A 21000-nucleotide genomic window follows, 5' to 3' on the forward strand; every position below is an offset into this window, starting at 1 on the left:
TGACTGCATCAAAGGCCTGGGATGACCAAGCATTCTGATACTCTCGAGAAAGGAAATGTGACTCAACTCAATAACTTGCATTTATACAGCGCCTGTAACATAGAAAAAAGTCCTAGGGCACTTCACTGAGGTGTAATCAAAATACTGGATGCTCACCCAAGGAGGGCAATGTTAGGAAGCTTGATTGAAGATGTTGGTTTTAAGGAGGGTCTAATGCTAGGCCCCCACCTGCCAAGAATGAGGCACATCAATTTTGTTACGAACATTGATTTTTAACTGTTGTTGGAGCGAGGTAATGACTTGTTAAACAGATCAGCCATGGCTAGAAAAAAAACATTTTCATACTAAGACATCGAAGGTGAGGAAGTGCATTCCAGGGCCTGCTATGGAGGATACAATCCACAAGGGCCAGGACTGGTTAGACCAGCTGGTCTCATGACTACCTGGCTATTCCAGGGTTTTCTTTTGAACTGGCCACAGAGAGTTTGAACTGAGAGTGTCTGTTTTGCTCCTGGACTGAGAAGATCTCTCCTGACCCCCAGCCTCGACAGCCTTTTTGGGCTGAGAGTTCCAGATTTTCACTACGCTTCACTCCTGAATGGCCAAGCTCTAATTTTAAGTTAATACCCCCTTGTTCTGGACACCCCCACCAGAGGAAATAATTTCTGTCTACCCTACCGCCTCTTTCAATCATTTTAAACATCTCAGTTAGACCACCCCTTAATCTTTTATGCTCAAGGTAATTTGATAATTCTTCTTTCTCCTTCTTCTTTTGGGCCTCCTTATCTCGAGAGACAATGGATACGCGCCTGGAGGTGGTCAGTGGTTTGTGAAGCAGCGCCTGGAGTGGCTATAAAGGCCAATTCTGGAGTGACAGGCTCTTCCACAGGTGCTGCAGAGAAATTTGTTTGTCGGGGCTGTTGCACAGTTGGCTCTCCCCTTGCGCCTCTGTCTTTTTTCCTGCCAACTACTAAGTCTCTTCGACTCGCCACAATTTAGCCCTGTCTTTATGTCTGCCCGCCAGCTCTGGCGAATGCTGGCAACTGACTCCCACGACTTGTGATCAATGTCACACGATTTTATGTCGCGTTTGCAGACGTCTTTATAGCGGAGACATGGACGGCCGGTGGGTCTGATACCAGTGGCGAGCTCGCTGTACAATGTGTCTTTGGGGATCCTGCCATCTTCCATGCGGCTCACATGGCCAAGCCATCTCAAGCGCCGCTGACTCAGTAGTGTGTATAAGCTGGGGGTGTTGGCCGCTTCAAGGACTTCTGTGTTGGAGATATAGTCCTGCCACCTGATGCCAAGTATTCTCCGGAGGCAGCGAAGATGGAATGAATTGAGACGTCGCTCTTGGCTGGCATACGTTGTCCAGGCCTCGCTGCCATAGAGCAAGGTACTGAGGACACAGGCCTGATACACTCGGACTTTTGTGTTTGTAATATGCCACATCAAAGGTTATTGCGGAAAATAAAAGCTCATGGTGTAGGGGGTAACATATTGACATGGTTAGAAGATTAGAGAGCTAACAGGAAACAGAGAGTAGGCATAAATGGGTCATTTTCTGGTTGACAAGATGTAACGAGTGGTGTGCCACAGGGATCAGTGCTGGGGCCTCAACTTTTTACGATTTATATAAATGACTTGGATGAAGGGACTGAAGGTATGGTTGCTAAATTTGCTGATGGCACAAAGATAGGTGAGAAAGTAACTTGTGAAGAGGACATAAGACAGCTACAAAGGGATATAGATAGGTTAAGTGAGTGGGCAAAGATCTGGCAAATGGAGTATAATGTGGGAAAATGTGAAATTGTCCACTTTGGCAGGAATAATAAAAAAGAAGCATATTATCTAAATGGTGAGAGATTGCGGAGCTCTGAGATGCAGAGGGATCTGGGTGTCCTAGTGCATGAATTGCAAAAGGTTAGTATGCAGGTACAGCAAGTAATGAGGAAAGCTAATAGAATGTTATCGTTTATTGTAAGGGGAATTGAATATAATGTTTGGAAAGTTATGCTTCAGCTATACAGGGCATTGGTGAGACCACATCTGGAGTACTGAGTATAATAGTGGTCTCCTTATTTAAGGAAGGATGTAAATGCATTGGAGGCAGAAGGTTTACTAGACTAATACCTGGAATGGCAGGTTGTCTTATGAGGAAAGATTGGACAGGCTAGGCTTGCATCCACTGGAATTTAGAAGAGTAAGAGGTGACTTGATTGAAACATATAAGATCCTGAGGGGTCTTGACAGGGTGGATGTGGAAAGGATGTTTCCCCTTGTGGGAGAATCTAGAAATAGGGGTCACTGTTTAAAAATAAAGGGTCACCCATTTAAGACAGAGATGAGGAGAAATTTTTTTCTCTCTTAGAGTGTCGTGGGTCTTTGGAGCTCTCTTACTCAAAAGGCAATGGAAGCAGAGTCTTTGAATATTTCTAAGGCAGAGGTAGATAGATTCTTGATAAGCAACGGGGTGAAAGGCTATCGGGGCTAGGCGAGAATGTGGAGCTGAGCTAACAATCAGATCAGCCATGATCTTGTTGAATGGCAGAGCAGGCTCGAGGGGCCAATGGGCCTACACCTGCTCCTAATTCGTATGTCATACGTTCGTAAGCAACTTGTCCTCATAATCCACTACCTTGGGATTGTCTGCATTAAACATTGTCTGCCATTCCTTAATCCACCCGATCCAATTAGTCCAGATCTTCTTGGCCTGGAATATCCTTGGACTGGTCACAACTATGCTGGAAACCCCCAGGAGTAGCTCCACAGAAATTCCCGGCCCTTAATTGTTGTTTCCAATCTTAGCCCTTGACTGTGTCAATTGGTATCACAGGAAAAGTTTACAAAATGTAAGATTACTTACGGATAATGTACATATAAGGGAATCACAAGAGACTTTTGTGGCTGCTAGGCCAAGCTCAAGTTTTCTGCATTGATCATCACCTTTAGCTATCTGTTGCTATGCCAGTTTCCAACCCTGCTAGCTGATTTGCCATCAATTTTATGATCCTTAATCTTCTTTAAAAGCCTTAGAATTGGAACTTTGTCAAATCAAAGTAAATTATTTCCATCGGATTGCCTTTCTTCAGTAAGGCAATTACTCACTCAATGAATTACAGTAGATTAATGAGGGATGGCCATCTTTTAAATCCATGTTGTATCATCTTGGCTCATTTGGTAGCACTTTTGTGGAGGGCAAATCACCCAGTGGTCCAACTGTGCAATTAGTGGGTGATGGGTTTACTTAGGCAACGTCATTATAAATAGGGACAAAAGTATTTATAATGGAATAAAGTCAACACAAGCAAGTGACAACAGGAAGCAAGCTTTTGTATGCTGAAAGTACATGCAGATACGAGAATCTTTATTAAGAAATAGGTTATGTCATGTAGTATGTATTATAAAATTGATTACATATTAAAGCAGGTGGTGTATATTATAGAATTTTGACATAGAGTTACAAAGAATGTACAGCACAGAAACAGGCCATTCATCCCAGCTGGTCCATGCTGGTGTTTATTTTCCACATGAGCCGCCTCTCACCCCTCTTCATCTAACCCTATCAGCTTATCTTTTTCTTCCTTTCTCCCTCATGTAATTCTCCTCAAATGCATCGAGACGATTCATCTCAACTACTTCTTCTGGTGGCAAGTTCCACATTCTAACCACACTCTGGGTAAAGAAGTATCTCCTGAATTCCCTATTGGATTTATTCGTAATTATCGTACATTTATGTCCCCTAATTTTGGTCTCCCCCACAAATGGAAACATCTTCTCTATGTCTACACTATCGGTCTCTTTCATAGTCTTAAAGACCTCTATCAGGTCACTTCTCAGTCTTCTCTTTACTAGAGTTCAATCTTTTCTGGTAGGTATAACCTCTTGGTTCTGTTATCACCCTTGCAAATCTTTTTGCATCTATTAGATGTCATGTTTAGGTGCCAGCTGTGGTGCAGTTGGTAGTAATCTCACCTGTAAGTCACAAGCTTCTGGGTTCAAATTCCACTCCAGGAATTGAGAACAAAAAGCAAGGCTGATACTTCAGTGCAGCACTGAGGGAGTGTTGCACTTTTGGAGTTGCCTTCTTTTGGTTGAGATGTTAAACCGAGGGCCTACCTGCCATCTTGGGTGGACGTAAAAGATCCCATGGCACTATTTCAAAGTACAGCAGGGCAGTTATCCTAAGCATCCTGGCCTGTATTTATCCATAAATAAACATCACAAAAAACAGATTCTCTGGTCATTATCACTTTGCTGTTTGTGGGACCTTGCTTTGCATAAATTGGCTGCCATGTTTCCTACATGACCACAGTGACTACACTTTAAAAGCTTTATAGAAGTACACCAGTGTGCAGGGATCCCCAGCCTGGTTGTCCTCTTGAGTCAGTGGTAACTCCGTTGGCTGGGTCATGTGAGCCGAATGGATGACGGACACAACTCCAAAGATATGCTCAATGGCGAGCTTGCTATCGCACAAAACCAACAGGTCACCCATGTCTGCAAACGAGATGTCAAGTTGAATAGGATCGGAGATGGTGCATGGGAAGTCCTTGCTGCTGACCAGAGTTCCTGGAGACAAGCAGTCAGGAAGGGCATGGAAAAAGCAGAGCACAAAAGAAATGACCAGACAGTGGAAAAGGGAGCCTGGCGGAAGGAGTAAACATCAGTCGACCTCGGATCAATGCTATTCATCTGTGCCAGCTGTGGAAGAGAATGCCACTCACGAGTTGGCCTCTAAAGCCACAGCAGACGATGTTCAATCCAGAAGTGCCATAAACCCCGAGACGGATGGTTGCCTCCTACCACACTTTAAAAGTACTTTATTAGCTGTAAAGTGCTTTGAGATATCTGGTGGTTGTAAAACGTGCTATATAAATGCATTTCTTTCTACTCCAGTGCCTTTATATCCTATAGATAATATGAAGACCAGACCTAAGTACTTATATTGTAGCAGGCAGTTCATATTACAGTATTTACTCTACAATATAGCAGCTAGTATGCATTAAAAAATGAGCTTGCATTTATATAGTGCCTTTCACAACCTTATGACACCCCAGTAGAATTTTCTACTGGATAAATTCAGCAAGCCCAGAATCCTAGCAGAGAACGATGCATGAAGAGGCTAGGAGCACAGTATAGGTATATTTGCTCTTATATTTGACACAGATATATTATAGAATTTGTAATATATTATAGCATGTAGTGTGCATTATAAAATTTATATTATCAGAAGTAATGATCATTAGGTCCCAGACATCAAAAGGCCTCCAAAGAAAAATATTTAAGATATTCACATACAGAAAAATCAAATAATGATTATATTATTCTGAATTATTTATTTACTCAGGTCTCTCCAATGTTGAAAACTTACAACTCTCTCCTGATGTGACTGACAAATTCAAAACGATTTTCAAATCATGTTTTGAATAACTTTATTGGTTCTATTCTTTTTTTTAAAAAGATGGTAGCAATTTGCTGATTCTTGACTGGTAGCTTTTCTTCGCCCTTGGTACTCTCTGATTGGTACTTTCCCTCATGCTCCTTTGTGGTTTGATGGAGTTTCATGAAATTAATATTTGAGCCATTGAGGTACAAGCATGACATGCACTTTCAAGTGTAATTTAACTGCTGCACTTTGAGCTTTGCCATTTCTCAAGTGTAATATTTTGAGGTGTGATATCCTTAGGTATCATAGACTTGCACTAGACACAAGGTATTTCTATATATGGGTGAACTCACTGATCTCCTGTGATGTTGCTCATGCTGAGTTGGAAGATAGGCTGTTTTATAATAGGGGTGCTATATCATATAGTGAAGAATATATTATTAGGACCACTGATTGATGTTGATAAAATACATGAAATTCTGTTTTAATTGAAATCTGGGACCTAGAGCAGTGTTTTTGTGACCAAATTCAGGAATCCTGACCGTTTCTCAATAAAAGATGCAATACCTGACCTTTATTAAGGTTGTTAACCTGCGTACTTTATTCTTTTTTTAAAAATGCAGGTCGTACAGGACGATGGCGGGAAGATATTTACAGTTCAGGTAGGGTAATGCTTTCTGGATTTGGCAAAACTGGTTGTTACGGACAGGGGGGAACTGATAGGACGATTTCCACTTTTCACCTCTCAATTTACTGAAGACAGTGTGTTTTGATTAAAATTGTGTTTTAACCCGTTAGCACTTTAATGGTCAGTAAGCAGACATAGGTTTAAAGAAAGATAAATGTTTATTAAACATTATCCGAAAATATTCACAACCTCACCCACTCTCTCACTCTCTCTCATACACACACACATGCGCACACATCAGAGAAAAGATAGAGATTAAAAGATAGCATGCATTTAGGTTCGATGGGTTTTAAACAGAGTTCGTTGTGAAACCTGGCTTTTTTCTCCAGGAGGAAGTTTTAAAAAGTGGTGCAGGCATGTTTTTCCTTTCCCTGGTTACTGACATCAAACTTTGGAAAGTTTCAGGAGGACAGATGCTTTACTTCAGACTTGGTTTGGCTAAATCTCAATCACAGTCCAATGGCAAAAAAAATCCTGTTACAATTTCTCAGGTAGGGAGTTTCAAGGTCATCTTTTGTCTCTATCTCTAGGTAGTTTTAAAGATGGTATTCTGGCAGGGTCCTTCTTCTTGCTGGGTTGGGTCTCTCTTCCTTCTGGCTTTCTGCTTTTTTGCACCAAAACATGTCTGTTATTAAAAACTCCTTATCAAAAACTTGGTTTCTGTCAGGTGACCCACATCTCTCTCCCATTGTGTTTTCATAAATGGTATCTGATCGTGTGGCCATTGTTGGACAATGGGTTTGGATGTTGCTCATCTCTATGCCATCTTGATAAAGTGGTGTTTTTCACACCCTTTATCTTGAGTTTGAGTCTGGAGTCTCCATATCTGCAAAGTCATTGTTAGACCAACTCGTTGAAGAGGGGTAGCCATTAACATTGAATGGGCCTTTTACATTTCTAATACTTTCTTGAACACTTAACCAGACATGACAATTGGTTCAGGGTTCCAGCAGTTACCATTTGTATTCACAGGTGAGGCCTGCTCAGATCGGGAAAAAAGAACCCGACCGATTCACAGCAGACCTGAGCCTGATCCAGCCCGAGTCCCTCCAATTTTGCCCTGAGCCTGACCCGGCCCCAACTCGACCCGGATCCGACCATCCGTTTACTTACCTTCCGACTCGGAAACTCCAGGAAGCCGCAGCGCATGCGTGATGATGTCATAGTGACATCATTCGCTCACTGCGCAGACTCCGTTTCATCCTGGACTCCCAGCTCAGGTAAGTTTTTTATTTTTAATACTTACCAGCAGAGCACTTACCGTGTGTGTCCAGCCCGACACGACTCGACCTGACCCGAGCCTGAAAGCCGTACCCGGAAGATGGGCCCGACCGGACCCGAACCCGACACGTCATCGGGTTCGAGCCGGGAAGCAGGCCTCTAATTCACAGTACAGGAGAGGTCACCTGACCTCTTACTCCATCTTGCTTGCTTTGCAGCAAATGGTGTCCATTTTGAGTTCAATTCATCAGTTCATTTTATAGTTCATAATTTCTCCTTGTGTGAGGGTGACATTGTGTGGATTTGGGCTTGGTAAAACTGGTGTGCATCAGGGTTTGGGAGAATTGGTGTGGATCTGGATTTGGGAAGAACTGGTGTGGATCTGGATTTGGGAGAAGGGGTGGGGATTGAGATTTACCAATCGAGTACCTACTATGTTATCAAATTTGCGTATGTGGGAGGAGAATTGTTTTAATTATCAATTACTCAATGGGCAGCTCTCAAAGCATTCCAAAGCGTCAGCATTGCAATACAGATGGAGCAATAATAATGATACAACTTTAATACACACTCAGGAGCTGCTGAACATACATCAGTTCTAATTCGGAGTCCCACCAAAAATGTTGTACTGTCTCAACTCTTCCTGCTGCTGTCAATTTGTACCTGTTTCTTATTATAGACGTATATTATAGGGCAAAGATGAAGATTCTGCTCCTGCAACCAACTACCTCCCTTCTCTCTCTCTCTCTCTGGCTTACTCTCAATTGCAGCCTTTATATAGAGCTCTAAAAATAGCTTCCCTTGCACTGCCATATAAGGGAGCAGGAGACCAGCGAACAACCAATCAGCAGGCGCGTCTCATCCGCTGCCGCGCTCCGGGAGGGAGAGAGCGATGACTCACTCCCTCTCCAGCTCTCCCATTGGCCGGTGGTTACATCATCGCCTGCTTCCCTTATACGGTGCAACCGGCCGCTTTGATTGACAGGTACTGTTTGCAACTCCCCTGTCAGCCGCTGTGTTCACTGTGTGTGTGTTTTTCTCTCGTTTGTCTCCCCCTTTGCATTGGAGCCCAGTGGTGCGTTCTGCTAAAGAGGCAGGGAGAGAGGGAGAAAAATAAAGCAAGAATTGCAAAGGAGAAGCATCGCCAATGCGGAAATACATGGACATCACATGTCCCTGAGCCCATTCTTGTCCAAAGATCTGCTGGCGTCGGAGTCTGCAGAAGGATTCCAATCAAAGACACTGACTTTCCAATTTTTTTTTAAAAGAGAGATTTGCTTTGCATTGGTTGGAATAGCAAAGACTGGCTGCATTTTGGGGGCAAATTGCAGAGGGATCCGATCTGCTCTTCATTGCTATCAATAATCACCCCTTCTCTTTCCCTTCCCCCTCCCTTTCCTTTCTCTTCCCCCTCCTCCCCATCCCATCATCACCACCATGGATGTTTTGGCGAATTACAGTATATTCCAGGAGCTACAACTTGTCCACGACACGGGTTATTTTTCTTCGCAGCCTTCTTTGGAGGAGAACTGGCAGCAGGTGAATGTTTTAAACAGTATTATTTCACAGGCTCCGGCAGAACGCCTTCTGGTGCGGCTCAGCTTTTATTTTAAGGTGATATGCGTGGAGAGGAAGGGGAAATATTACTAACTCAGCACCAGACAGAGTCATTGCAACTGTCAGTAGGATGCTGACCCCTTTCTCCATATCGGTGGCTCCACGTTAGAGAGTTAAAGCAACTTTTTTTAAAAATTGAAAGAAATCAGGAGTTATGTTTATTGAATGTTATTTGCATTAAAGCCCTGTCAGTGTAGATTGTAGTGAATTTTATATATACGGGGGGAAAGTCAAATATATCAATGGCTTAGAAACACGGATACAAAATTGGATACATTTTTGTCTTATTTTGAAGAGATGTAATGAGTTCCTGCCCCAGCTGAAGACAATGAAATAACAAACTAGCAAGCAGAGATTCCCCCCCCCCCGGTTCCTCTGTGACTTTAAATTCAAATGTGTCAGCTGTACTTCCTCATCCCGGTTCACCTTTACAAGCGCCCCAGTGGGATTTCCTTCCTGCTTTATACATTGTGATCTGAATCCTTGCAGCCATTTAATCAACAACCCTTTACTCTCTTTTTAAAAAGCCCCCGTCCCCCGGATTGTGGCATTGATTTAAGTTGGGGAGAGAGGAGGGGTGGTTAGGGGCTTTTTTCACTCTCTATAATTGAACTGACCAGTTTCTACTTGTCACTTCAAATGGGAAAAATTCAACGGTGGTCTTGCCTGAACATCCCAGCCCTCAATGAAAAATAACAAATACCTGATTAAGTGGCGGATTTGTAGCGTTTAGGGCTTCACATGCTAATAACCGGGTCAACACAATACAGCCGTGATTAAAGAAATGCGAGTTAACCAGTGCTTAATGTAATAGGATTCTATCTAATAAAGCATACCATAGGCTTAATTATTAGTAAAGGCGGTTGTTGCCTTTTGCATCTATAAAATCATGATTCCCCCCAAGTATATAATCAATTACACCGGGCTTGCTGAATGAAGGTGTTAAAATTTCAACCTACGCTGGATATTACCTGTGGCAATTTTCTGTGGTAGTGTTCCACTGTATCTCTTGTGTTGTAACCGGTTCATGGTATTCCCTTTTGCAACATTTTAGAACAGTGACTTGAGATGCTCCATTGACTGTGGAGTCAGTTGGACTCTTAGTTTCAGGATTTTGCAGTTAATGTGTTTGAAGGCTGTGGTAACATTTTTTTCAAGGGGGGGGGGGGGGGGAAATGACATTTGTTTTCTTTTAAAGGGACTTCATGGTGTGTGCATTTTGGCATGTCAATGCGCCCTGCGCCTTTGAGAATTTATTGTTTCACCTCTACGAATCTTGCCCCGTTGGCCTTGGAGGGGGTGCAAATTCGTTAGAATGATAATTGAGGCTAAAAAGGGTTAAGTTCTGAGGACAGTTGTAATATGCTAGACTTGTATTTTCCTTCAGTATAGCAGATTAAGGATTGATATAATTGAGGCCTGTAACATGAAAAGGATTCGATAGACTAGATGGAAACTCTGGTGTGGGAGCCCAGAACAATGGGCCATAATAAAAATTAGAGCGAAGCCATTCAGGAGTAGAATCAGGAAGCACTTTATTCACACAAAGGATTGTGCAAATCATGAATTCTCTCCCCTGTAAGGCTGTGGACAATGGGTTGACTGGAGCTTTGAAGTCTGAGATTTTTTTTATTCTGTAAAGGTATCGAAATGTCAAGAAAAGGCAGGTAAATGGAGTTGAGGTGCAGATCAGCCATGATCTCATTGAATGATAGAACAGGCTTGAGGGGCTGAATGGCCACCTCCTGTGCCCATGTGATCCTCTTTCCCAACACCAGCCCCTGTAATGAGTTGCCAGTCTGTTTGGAAAGATGCTGAGTGGAAAAAAAAATCTTTCTCTTCCTTGTTTTATCTCTCTCCTCCCCTTTCATTCAGCCCACTTCCTTCCTCTCTTTCTTTCCATCCCTACATTCCTTTCACCCCCCCTTCGTCCCATGCGGAGGAAGAATTACAGGTGGAGCCAGTCTTTGGTCCTTTGGGTAGGAGGTTTTGAGCATTGCTAACTGGGACTAGAACCTTTAGCCGCTTGCTCAGTTGGGGCATACGATAGATGAAGACGGCCATTTAGATTACCTTTACTCATCCATTTAAGACAGCAATATTCCCAACTCCCCATCACACATCCAACTCTCTTTTAAAGGAATACAGGGTTTTTGTCCACTTTCCACCTGTAAGAGTCCATTCTATGTGTCAATCACTTTTCCGCCTTCAAAAAAGCCGACTGTTACATTCCATTTGTGCCTTGCCTTGCATCGGTTTTGAGCCTGTAACCGCACACCCTCCCCCAACCTTGTACTATATCCATGGCCTGCTTTTAAATAGAAAGACTTGCATTTTTGACAACATCAGGACATTCCAAAGTGCTTAAGGGCAACGAACCTTTGAAGTGTAGCCACTGTTGTAGGCAACATTGCAGCCAATTTGTGCACAGGAAGCTCCCACAAACAGCATTGTTTTAATGACCATCTAATCTGTTTTAGTGATGTTGGTTAAGGGTTAAATGCTGGCTAGGACACCAAAGGAGAATAGTGCTGTGGGATCTTTCACGTCCACCTGAGAGGGCAGATGGGGCCTCAGTTTAACATCATTTATGGGCGGCGCAGTGGTTAGCACCGCAGCCTCACAGCTCCAGGGACCCGGGTTCAATTCTGGGTACTGCCTGTGCGGAGTTTGCAAGTTCTCCCTGTGTCTGCGTGGGATTTCGCCGGGTGCTCCTGTTTCCTCCCACATCCAAAGACTTGCAGGTGATAGGTAAATTGGCCGTTGTAAATTGCCCCTAGTGTGGGGAGGTGATGGGGAATGTGGGATTACTGTAGGGTTAGTATGGATGGGTGGTTGTTGGTCGCCACAGACTCGGTGGGCCAAAGGGCCTGTTTCAGTGCTGTATCTCTAAATAAAATAAATCTCATTCGAAAGACAGCACCTCCAACAGTGCAGAACTCCATCAATACTGCACTGGAGTGTCAGCCTAGATTTTGTGCTGAAGTGGGTATTCCAGGTTTAAGTGATTTGGGCCCTGGGGAGGGAGGGAGGTAATCTGTACTTGTAGTTCCATGGAGATGGATGGAATCCTGGATGATAGAGGACATCCACCATAACTGACGGATTGCTCTTAAAAGTGATAATGGGGTATTTGTTGAGAGCTGCTGAAGCTTCACGAGATCCCAGGACAAGTTCTTTGTTGTCATGTGTATTACAAGCCTTGCACAGTATCAGTTGGCATCAGAGAGAGGATGACTTCTCCCAGCAGCAGCCTCAATTAGTGATCACGTTCACAATATACACATACACCAGTCACCCGTCACCCAATTGAAAGGCTAAATACATTTTTGGCACTTGTGTAAGCTACAACTGCCACTGAGCTGGAACATTTCCATTTGGCTGAATGCTTTTCGTGCTTTGTTTCAGTTGAGCTAGTTGGCTTAACTGGGAGTTACGTAGAAATTTAGATATTTTTTTTCATGATAACCAGTGGAAACAGGTGTAAGGTAAATGGTAAAAGAATTGGTGGGGAGGTGAGATTTTATTTTTCATGCAGTTATTACAAGTTGTTACGATCTGGAATACCCTAAAAGGGTGGTGGAGGCAAATTCAGTAGTAACTTACAAAAGGGAATTGGATAAGTACTTGAAAAGGAAAACATTTGCAGGGCTATGGGGGGACAAATGGGCCGAATGGCCTCCTATGCTGTGTGTTTCAATGTTGGTTCCTTAATTCTTCACCCAATGTTCTAACAGGGTGGGCACATGAACTTCCCTCCTGAGCTATGTCAATGTAATTAGGTGGCACAAGTTGGTCTTCTATGGGTTTTATGGCTCCTCTTGAACATGGGTAGGTTTGGTACAGTGCTGCACAGAGAATTGGTGCCAGCTCGGCATGTTGCCAGTCCGCACAGTGCAGCAGTCAAGTTGGCCGACTCACCTTTACGCATGTCCTGCCTCCCTCCTTTGCCCAGCCCCCGTTCTCTGAGAGATGTTCTTTTTGTATCGCAGATAAAATAAACTTTGACCTGTGTTTAATTCTCGTACCCTGGAAAAGGGAAGACTTGCATTTATGTAGCACATTCACATCCTCGGGATGTACCGAAACACTTTACAGACAATGAAGTACTTTTGAAGTGTAGTCACGGTTGAGAAATGGGAAACGCTGCAGCCAATTTGCACACAGCAAGATCTCACAAACAGTTGTGTGATAATGACCAGATATTCTGTTTTGCTGATGTTGGGTGAGGGATAAATGGTGAACAGGACACCGGGGAGAACACCCCTGCTCTTCTTCAAAATATTGCCGCAGGATCATTTACATCCACCTGAGACCGGGCCTTGGTTTAACTTCTCACCAAAAAGGCAGCATCACCGTCAGTGCAGCACTCCCTCAGTACTACATTGGGCAGTGTTAACCTGAATTATGTGTTCAGGACTTGAAGCCACAAACATGCTGACTCCAGCAGGGTGAGCCGAGGGTGCTCCAGCTGAAGTGGGGGAACGATTGGAGTGACAAGGTGCCAGTTCTCAGTCCAAAGCCTGTTCTTTTGTCTGGTTATAGTGCTCAGTGTTTAAAAAGTACTGTTTAAAAATAGATGCTTTGGTGCTTTAATCTCTGAGGACCCAGAGCTCGAAGAGAGTGCAGTGCGACAAGGTATTGAGTGCTGAGCTGTCACTTAGATTCCAGTAGAGTTGAACAGCTGCTGGATGGAATTTTCATATTGTATTCACATCAAATAGCGATAAAACACGTAGCAGTACAATCTTTATTCAGAGCTTGCAAACTTGGTTTCATCTAGCATTGATCTCGCTGCATAATGCTGGCAGGTACAGGTCTGTCACTGTAACAGTGAGATACAGGACTGTGACTGTAACACAGATACAGCACTGGTGGATACAGATCTGCCACTGTGTAACAGTGGGGTACAATAGAAATGAAGATTGGAATAGGGGTACACCATTCAATCCCTTAAACCTGTTCCGCTTTTCAGTTAGATCACAGCTGTTCTGTACCATAACTCCATTTACCCGCCTTGGTTCTGTAACCCGTTACTGAAATCTAGCAGTCTCAGTTTTAAATTGTTTTATTGTTCTCACACCCACCTCCCCCACCCCCCCCCCCCCCCCCCCCCCCCCCGATCCTCCCCCAGCCTCAACATTTTTGTGGGAGAGGAATTTCAGATTTCCACTACCATGCTGTGTGAAGTGCTTCCTGACATCATCCCAGAAAAATCTAGCTCGAATTTTAAGGTTATTCCCTCTCTTGTTCTGGGCTCCCCATTAGAGAAAATAGTTTCTCTCTCTCTACCTTATAACTACTCTTTATCATTTCAAACCCCTCAACTAGATCATTCCTTAATCTTTGACATTCATGGGAATGCAAACATAGTCTATGGAACCTGTCCTCATAATTAAACCCTTCTAGAACCGGTATCGTTCTGATATACGCACACCTCTCCAAGGCTAATATATTCTTCCTGAGGTGTGGTATCTAGAACTGAATGCAGTACTCCAAGTGGGGTCCAACCAGAGCTCTGTACAGCTGTAAACATCACTTCCACCCCTTTACATTCCAGACCCCCTTGAATAAAGGCCAATATTCCATTAGAGGATGACTGCCTACTTTCCCCACGTTGAGGTCCATCTGTCACAGCTTTGCCCACTCACTTAATCTGGCGATGAACCTTTGCAACTCTGCTCCCATCTATGCTAATTACTGTGCCACCTAACGTGATGTTGTCAGTAACCCTAGATTTACAACTCCCTATTCCTTCATCCAAGTCATTTATAATATAGTGAAAAGCTGAAGCACCAGTATAGATCCCAGGGGACACCAGTAGCCACTTCCTGCCCACCTAAGTACATACACATTATCCATACTCTTCATCTGCTACCTCCTAACCAATTCCCTATTCAAGCCAACAGTTTGCCTCTAGTTCCATGCACTCTTAATTTCGTCTCTTATGTGGAACCTTGTCATGCCTTCTGGAAGCCCATATAAATGAAAGCTATAGATACTCCCTTAGCTATCATGTTTGTTACCTCTTTTAAAAAAAAAAAATCAACTAGGTTTGTCAAACATGACTTGTCCTTTACAAAACCATGCTGGCTGCCTTTGATCAGTTCATATTTGTACAAGTGCTCAGTCACTGTGCCCATAATAACAGATTCTGGTAACTTCCCAAGAACTGATGTTGGACTAATAGGCCTGTAATTTTCCAGTTTATCGCTTCTATCCGTCTTAAATAATGGAGTGACATTGGCAGTTTTCCAATCCCAGGGGACTATTCCTGAATCACGAAAGTTTTTGAAGATCATGACTTAACGCATCAATAATTTCCTCACCTACTTCTTTTAAAACCCTGGGGATTAAAGCCATCAGGTCCTGGAGGTTTGTCTATCTTTATTATGATTAGTTTCTCTATTATGATTTTTTTTTTTACTTCTGTTGAATCTAGTTAATTCCTCCCATTGATTTATTTTTCATTTTTCTTGTGTCTCTGGTACTTTATCCTTGTCCTTTGCTGTAAAGAAATAGATATTTAGTAAGTCTGCCATTTCCTAATTTCCAATTATATCACCTGCGTCTGTCATGAAGGGGCCTATATTACTATAAGCCACTCTTTTAATGTATTATATTGTTTAGTGATATCCTTGTAAGCTTTTTCTCCTATTTTTCCCACTTCCTTCGTATCACTTTGCTGTCCTTGATATCTCACCCAGTCCCTGGGATCTCAACTGTTCTTTGTTTTATTTTAATTTAATGCTGTATCTCCCTTCCCGACCATGTTTGTTTAATTACACATGTAGAGCGCCTGCACTTTAGGGAAATGTGTAGGTCTTGTATTCAACCAAACACTATTTTCGACACATCCCACTGTTCATCTGTAGCTTTATCCATCAGGAGTTTTGCCCAGTCTACTGTGGTCGATATGTGCCTCATACCACCAAAATCTGCCTTACGTAAATTTAAAGCATTGGTTCATGAGTCATCTTTCTTCCTCAATCTCAATATCTTTCATCATTTTATGGTCACTGTTAGCTAGGTGTTCCCTTACTGTTAGATTATTGACTAATACAGGCTCATTACTCATCATTAAATTGATATTCTTGTTGGATCAAGCATATTCTTACAGAAAATTGTTCCATATACACTCAATACAGGTCTGTCACTGTAATACTGGTGTACAGTACTGGTGGGTACAGGTCTGTCACTGTGTAACACTGGGTACAGTACTAGTGGGTACAGGTCTGTCACTATCACACGAGGTACAGTACTGGTGGGTTGAGGTCTGTCACTGTATCACATGGGGTACAGTACTGGTGGGTACCGATCTGTCAATGTGTAACAAGGGGGTACAGTCCTGGTGGGTACAGGGCTGTCACTGACACTGGGGTGCAGTACTGGTGGGTACAGGTCTGTCACTGACACTGGGGTGCAGTACTGGTGGGTACAGGTCTGTCACTGACACTGGGGTGCAGTACTGGTGGGTACAGGTCTGTCACTGACACTGGGGTGCAGTACTGGTGGGTACAGGTCTGTCACTGACACTGGGGTGCAGTACTGGTGGGTACAGGTCTGTCACTGACACTGGGGTGCAGTACTGGTGGGTACAGGTCTGTCACTGTGTAACACTGGGGTACAGTACTGGTGAGTACAGGCTTCTCACTATCACACGGATACAGTACTGTTGGGTACAGGTCTGTCACTGTATCGCACAGGTACTGTACTGGTGGGTACAGGTCTGTCACTGTATCACACGGGTACTGTACTGGTGGGTACAGGTCTGTCATGTGCAACACTGGGGTACGGATGGAAACATGGACATTCTATTCAGCCCCACAAGTTTGTTTCCCCATTTAATTAGATCATGGCTGATCTCTATTTTAATTCCATCTCTGTGCCTTGATTCTGTATCTCCTAATACTCTTACTGAAACAAAAATCTATCAATTTCTCTTGTGAAATTTTCACTTGACCCCCAGTTCGACAGCTTTTGGTTGAAGAGAGTTGCAGATTTCCATTATCCTTTATGCGAAGAAGTGCTTGCCTCACGCCTCTGAGTCAGAAGCTTGTGGATTGAAGCCGCACCAGAGATTTGAGTGCAAAATCTCGGTTGATGCTCCAGTGCAGTACTGAGGGAGTGCTGTATTGTCGGAAGTGCTGTCTTTCAGGTGGCGTCAAACCAAGGCCCTGTCAGTCCCGTTGGTTGGAAAGGTCCCGTGGCACTATTCAAAGATGAGTATGGGAGTTCTCCCCAGCACCCTGGCCGATATTTATCCCTCACCCGACATCGCAAAGTCAGATTATCTCACTGCTGTTTGTGGGAGCTTGCTGTGTGCAAATTGGCTGCTGCATTTCCATACATTACAACAGCGACTACACTTCTTAAAAAAAAAAAATAATAAGCACTTTGGGATATCCTGATGTCGTGAGAGAGGTTGTATAAATGCAAGTTCTTTCTTTCCAATTATTAATTGTATAACCTGTTAATCTATTCTTAATTAGTAGACAAGTATCAAAACAGCTTCTATCACCAGACACTGCCAGCGGTTTATGTCCCAGTGCTGTCTTCTGTTTGCCAACCAGCTGAGGTTTTATTTGAAGTGCACGCAATTGTCACAACACAGTCACGCGTGTGTTTGTGAGAGACACGTATAGCAAGCACATCACGGTATGGCTGAGTGACAGCTTTGAGAATCCGCTGCAGGCTGGATCGAGCGCGTGTTACTTTTTTAAAAAAAACAGTCTCTGAATTCTCAAGTGACAATGCCCTGTCTCTTACTGAGGGGGTGGGAGGGGTTCTGTTTAGTTTGGTAATGCGGGGAGTGGGGGGGACTGAGTTGAGAGAGCATTAAATGAAGGGAATCTTTAAATTGTCATCACGATCTGTTTTCAGTAAGGGAGCTGTCCAACCAGCTGATTTTAAGGGTCACGACTCAGTGTCTCGACGCTCCTTGTGCTGCTTGGACTTAAAAATGAGTTTTTTTTTAAAGATTGATCGCTCTGCCGTGAAATTCTGATGGGATTTCTGCTTTATCCTTTGAAGGGAGATTTATGCGTTGCCATGCTTTATTCTTTTGAAGGGAGATTTATGCATTGCCGTTTTAAGGACCGTTTAGTTTAAATACAGTTCCATGTAGTCCCTTTACTGACCCAAAGTCCCTGCATTTGTATGCTTTAACACACTGTGTCTTCAGTGGAGTCACAAGCCGTCTGATTTTGAACAGGAGCATCAGTTTGATTTGGCCTCTGGGAATTGTCGAGGTACCTAGAGAGGCCTGTTTGATTCCTTCTGGCAGCCCAATCCTTTCTGTTTATCTTCTGAATCTTCATTATTGGCAGAACTCCATCAGAACTTGTCCCGTGATACCAGTCTCCTACACACCTCCTCTCCTCGCCCCCACCCATCGCTTTGGATTTGGCTGAATGCAATAACCCAAGTTTTGGGGAAAAGCAGAGCCCGATTGAAGAAGCCTTGGTGTTTTGGGCTCCAAGTGCAGTCAGGGCTCCTTCCCCACTTCAAGCAGTGACAAATGTCAGTGTTAGCTGTGCTCAGTGGGTGACACTGTTGCCTCTGAGTAGGAAGGTTGTCTGTTCAAGACCTGCTTTTGAGTGCAAAGTTTAGGCTGGCACTCCCAGAGCAGTATTGAGGGGGTGCTTCCTCTATAGGTATTAAACTGATACCCCATCTATTCATAAAATATTCCATGGCACTATTTTGATGAAGAGCAGGGGACTTCTCCTTGGTTGTCCTGGCCAATATTTATCCTGTAATCAACATCAGTAAAACAGATTATCTGGTCATTATCACATTACTGCTTGTGGGAGCTTACTGTGTGCAAATTGGCTGCCAGATTTCCTACATTACAACAGTGACTGTACTTCAAAAGTACATTGGGCATAAAGCACTTTTGGATATCCTGAGGTCGTGAAAGGTGCTGTATAGATGCAAGTCTTTCTCCCTTGCGCCTCAGCTGCTTTCGAGTACATGCTCGCGACCTCTCCAATCTGCTCAGAAGCTGGTGCCCTCATTGCCCCTCCCGGGGATTGGTCATCATTGCCGGCAGCAAGCTCAACCATGCACTGAGGCTTTACAGATCTCTGAGATCCATCGCTGCTGTGCCAAAGGCCAGCCCCAACCGCGGTCCACGTCACTTACTCGCCGCACCAGCCAATCTTGTCCCGAACTGGCCATTGACGAGCACCGGCAGACAGCTTTCTGTCTGCTCCTTCCTTCGGCTAGTTGGGTGATTCCCTGCCCTTTGGTGAATGGCCTGTTGAAGTGGGGAAGTCGGCAATTTTGCACACTGCACCTCTAATTCCCCCTCCAGCCCCAAATCCCTGACCCAACTATCCCAGAATACTGCTGTGCAGTGTGAGAATGTTGCAGACTGGATTGTTGCTGTCTGCTGCATTGGTTGTCTGAGTTATAGTGAGCGTCCATTTTGTTCTCTCAGTTAGCGAGCTCCTCGATTTTCCCCCCTCCGCACAGTTATCAGCTGCTGCACAGGAGGTGCGACAGTAATGTAGCAAAGCCAAGCTTTTCCCTTCAACATACAGTGCAGCTTCCATGACTGTTTAAGACCTAAAATGGGGCCTAAAGGGGCAACAGATGCTTGTTGTCCACAGCAGGTGACATTTTAAATGGGGCAGGGACAAATGAGCTGAGGAAACTCCCCACATAACACCAGAAGTAGAGGTTCTGCGAATGCCAGACTAGATTTGGAGTTTGGAGGAAAAACTCTTCTGAGAAGGTTCTGAGCAGGCTCGGTTCCTGGAGTGGCCTAGATATTCCATGCACTGAAATCCTGAGGGCCATTTTGTCTTCCAGACTGTACACTGTGGTGTTAGGGTTGACCACTGTGATTGGACATATTGCTTGAGACCTCATCGCACGACCTTCCACCTCCAACTGGCCCTCCTGGTCTAACAGCCTTTTCTCCCCATTTCCAGTAATTTTATGACTAATAAACAAAAGTGTGCTCAATGAATAAAGAGCACACGGTTTTTAAATGCTCCCATGCTTGCAGCATTGTCCGGGAGATGTATATATATTTTTTTAATTCCTGGAAACTCGAGGGCAATTCTGGAAAGCTGGCAACTCTTACGGGCCATAGATCCTTGTGTGTGTTGCACCAGAGGCAGTGATGTTATCATTGCTACATGTGACATCATTGACTCTTCTGTGAGTTAGTGGGATCCATGAGCTGGGAGGAGAGGGGAGATGGGTTGGGGTGTGGGGAGCTTTCCCTTTGTGATTGTCCCTATTAGAGGGATATCTCTTAAGAACCTGAACTTGAGTGTATAGGGCATCATTTCAAAGTTTGCAGATGATATGTTACTCAGAAATGTAGTAAACAATGAGGAAGATGGTAATAGACCTCGGGAGGGCATAGACTGGAGAGCTGGGCAGACACGTGGCAAATGCAGTTTAATGCAGAGAAGTGCACAGTGATGCATTTCGGTAGGAAGAATGAGGACAGGCAATATAAGCTAATGGTACAATTTTAATAGGTGTGCAGGAGCACACAAAGATATGCACCCAAATCTTTGAAGGTGGCAGGAAAGGCTGAGCATGCTGTTTGAAAAAATTATATGGGACCCTTGGCTTTATGATTAGAGGACAGAAGCAAGGAAGTTATGCTATACCTTTATAAATCACTAGTTAGACCTAGGCTGGAATAATGTGTTCAGTACTGGGCACCACACTTTAGGAAGGATGTCAAGGCCTTGGAGAGGGTGCAGAAGAGATCAACTAGAATGGTATGAAGGATGAGGGTCTTCACTTATGCAGACTGAAGAAGCTGGAAGTGCTCTCCTTAGAGCAGAGAAGGTTAAGTCGAGATTTGATGGAGGTCTTCAAGATCATGAAGGGTTTTGGTAGAGTAAATAAGGAAAAACTGTTTCAGTTAGTTGGTAACTGGAAGGCATAGATTTAAGATGATTGGTAAAACCACCAGAGGCAACATGAGCCGGCACGAGTGCGATGGGCCAATTGGCCTCCCGTGTTGTATCATTCTGAATCCAAACAGTTGTAAGTGCACAGAGCAGTTTGGTTGAGGGTGGAAGGGATTTTCATTCGCTTTTCCAATTGG

General features: G+C 43.9%; 1 protein-coding gene across 1 annotated transcript in view; it reads left to right on the forward strand.

Moving 5' to 3' along the window:
- Positions 1-8306: 8306 nt before the first annotated feature.
- Positions 8307-21000, forward strand: part of LOC137372308 (Krueppel-like factor 7) — a 73927-nt gene continuing 61233 nt past the window's right edge. The window contains exon 1 of the mRNA XM_068036122.1: positions 8307-8840. Coding sequence (XP_067892223.1) covers positions 8739-8840 — 102 coding nt within the window. The 5' untranslated portion in view covers positions 8307-8738. The remainder of the gene's footprint in view (positions 8841-21000) is intronic.

Source organism: Heterodontus francisci, chromosome 7, assembly GCF_036365525.1.
Source record: "Heterodontus francisci isolate sHetFra1 chromosome 7, sHetFra1.hap1, whole genome shotgun sequence".
NCBI lineage: Eukaryota > Metazoa > Chordata > Chondrichthyes > Heterodontiformes > Heterodontidae > Heterodontus > Heterodontus francisci.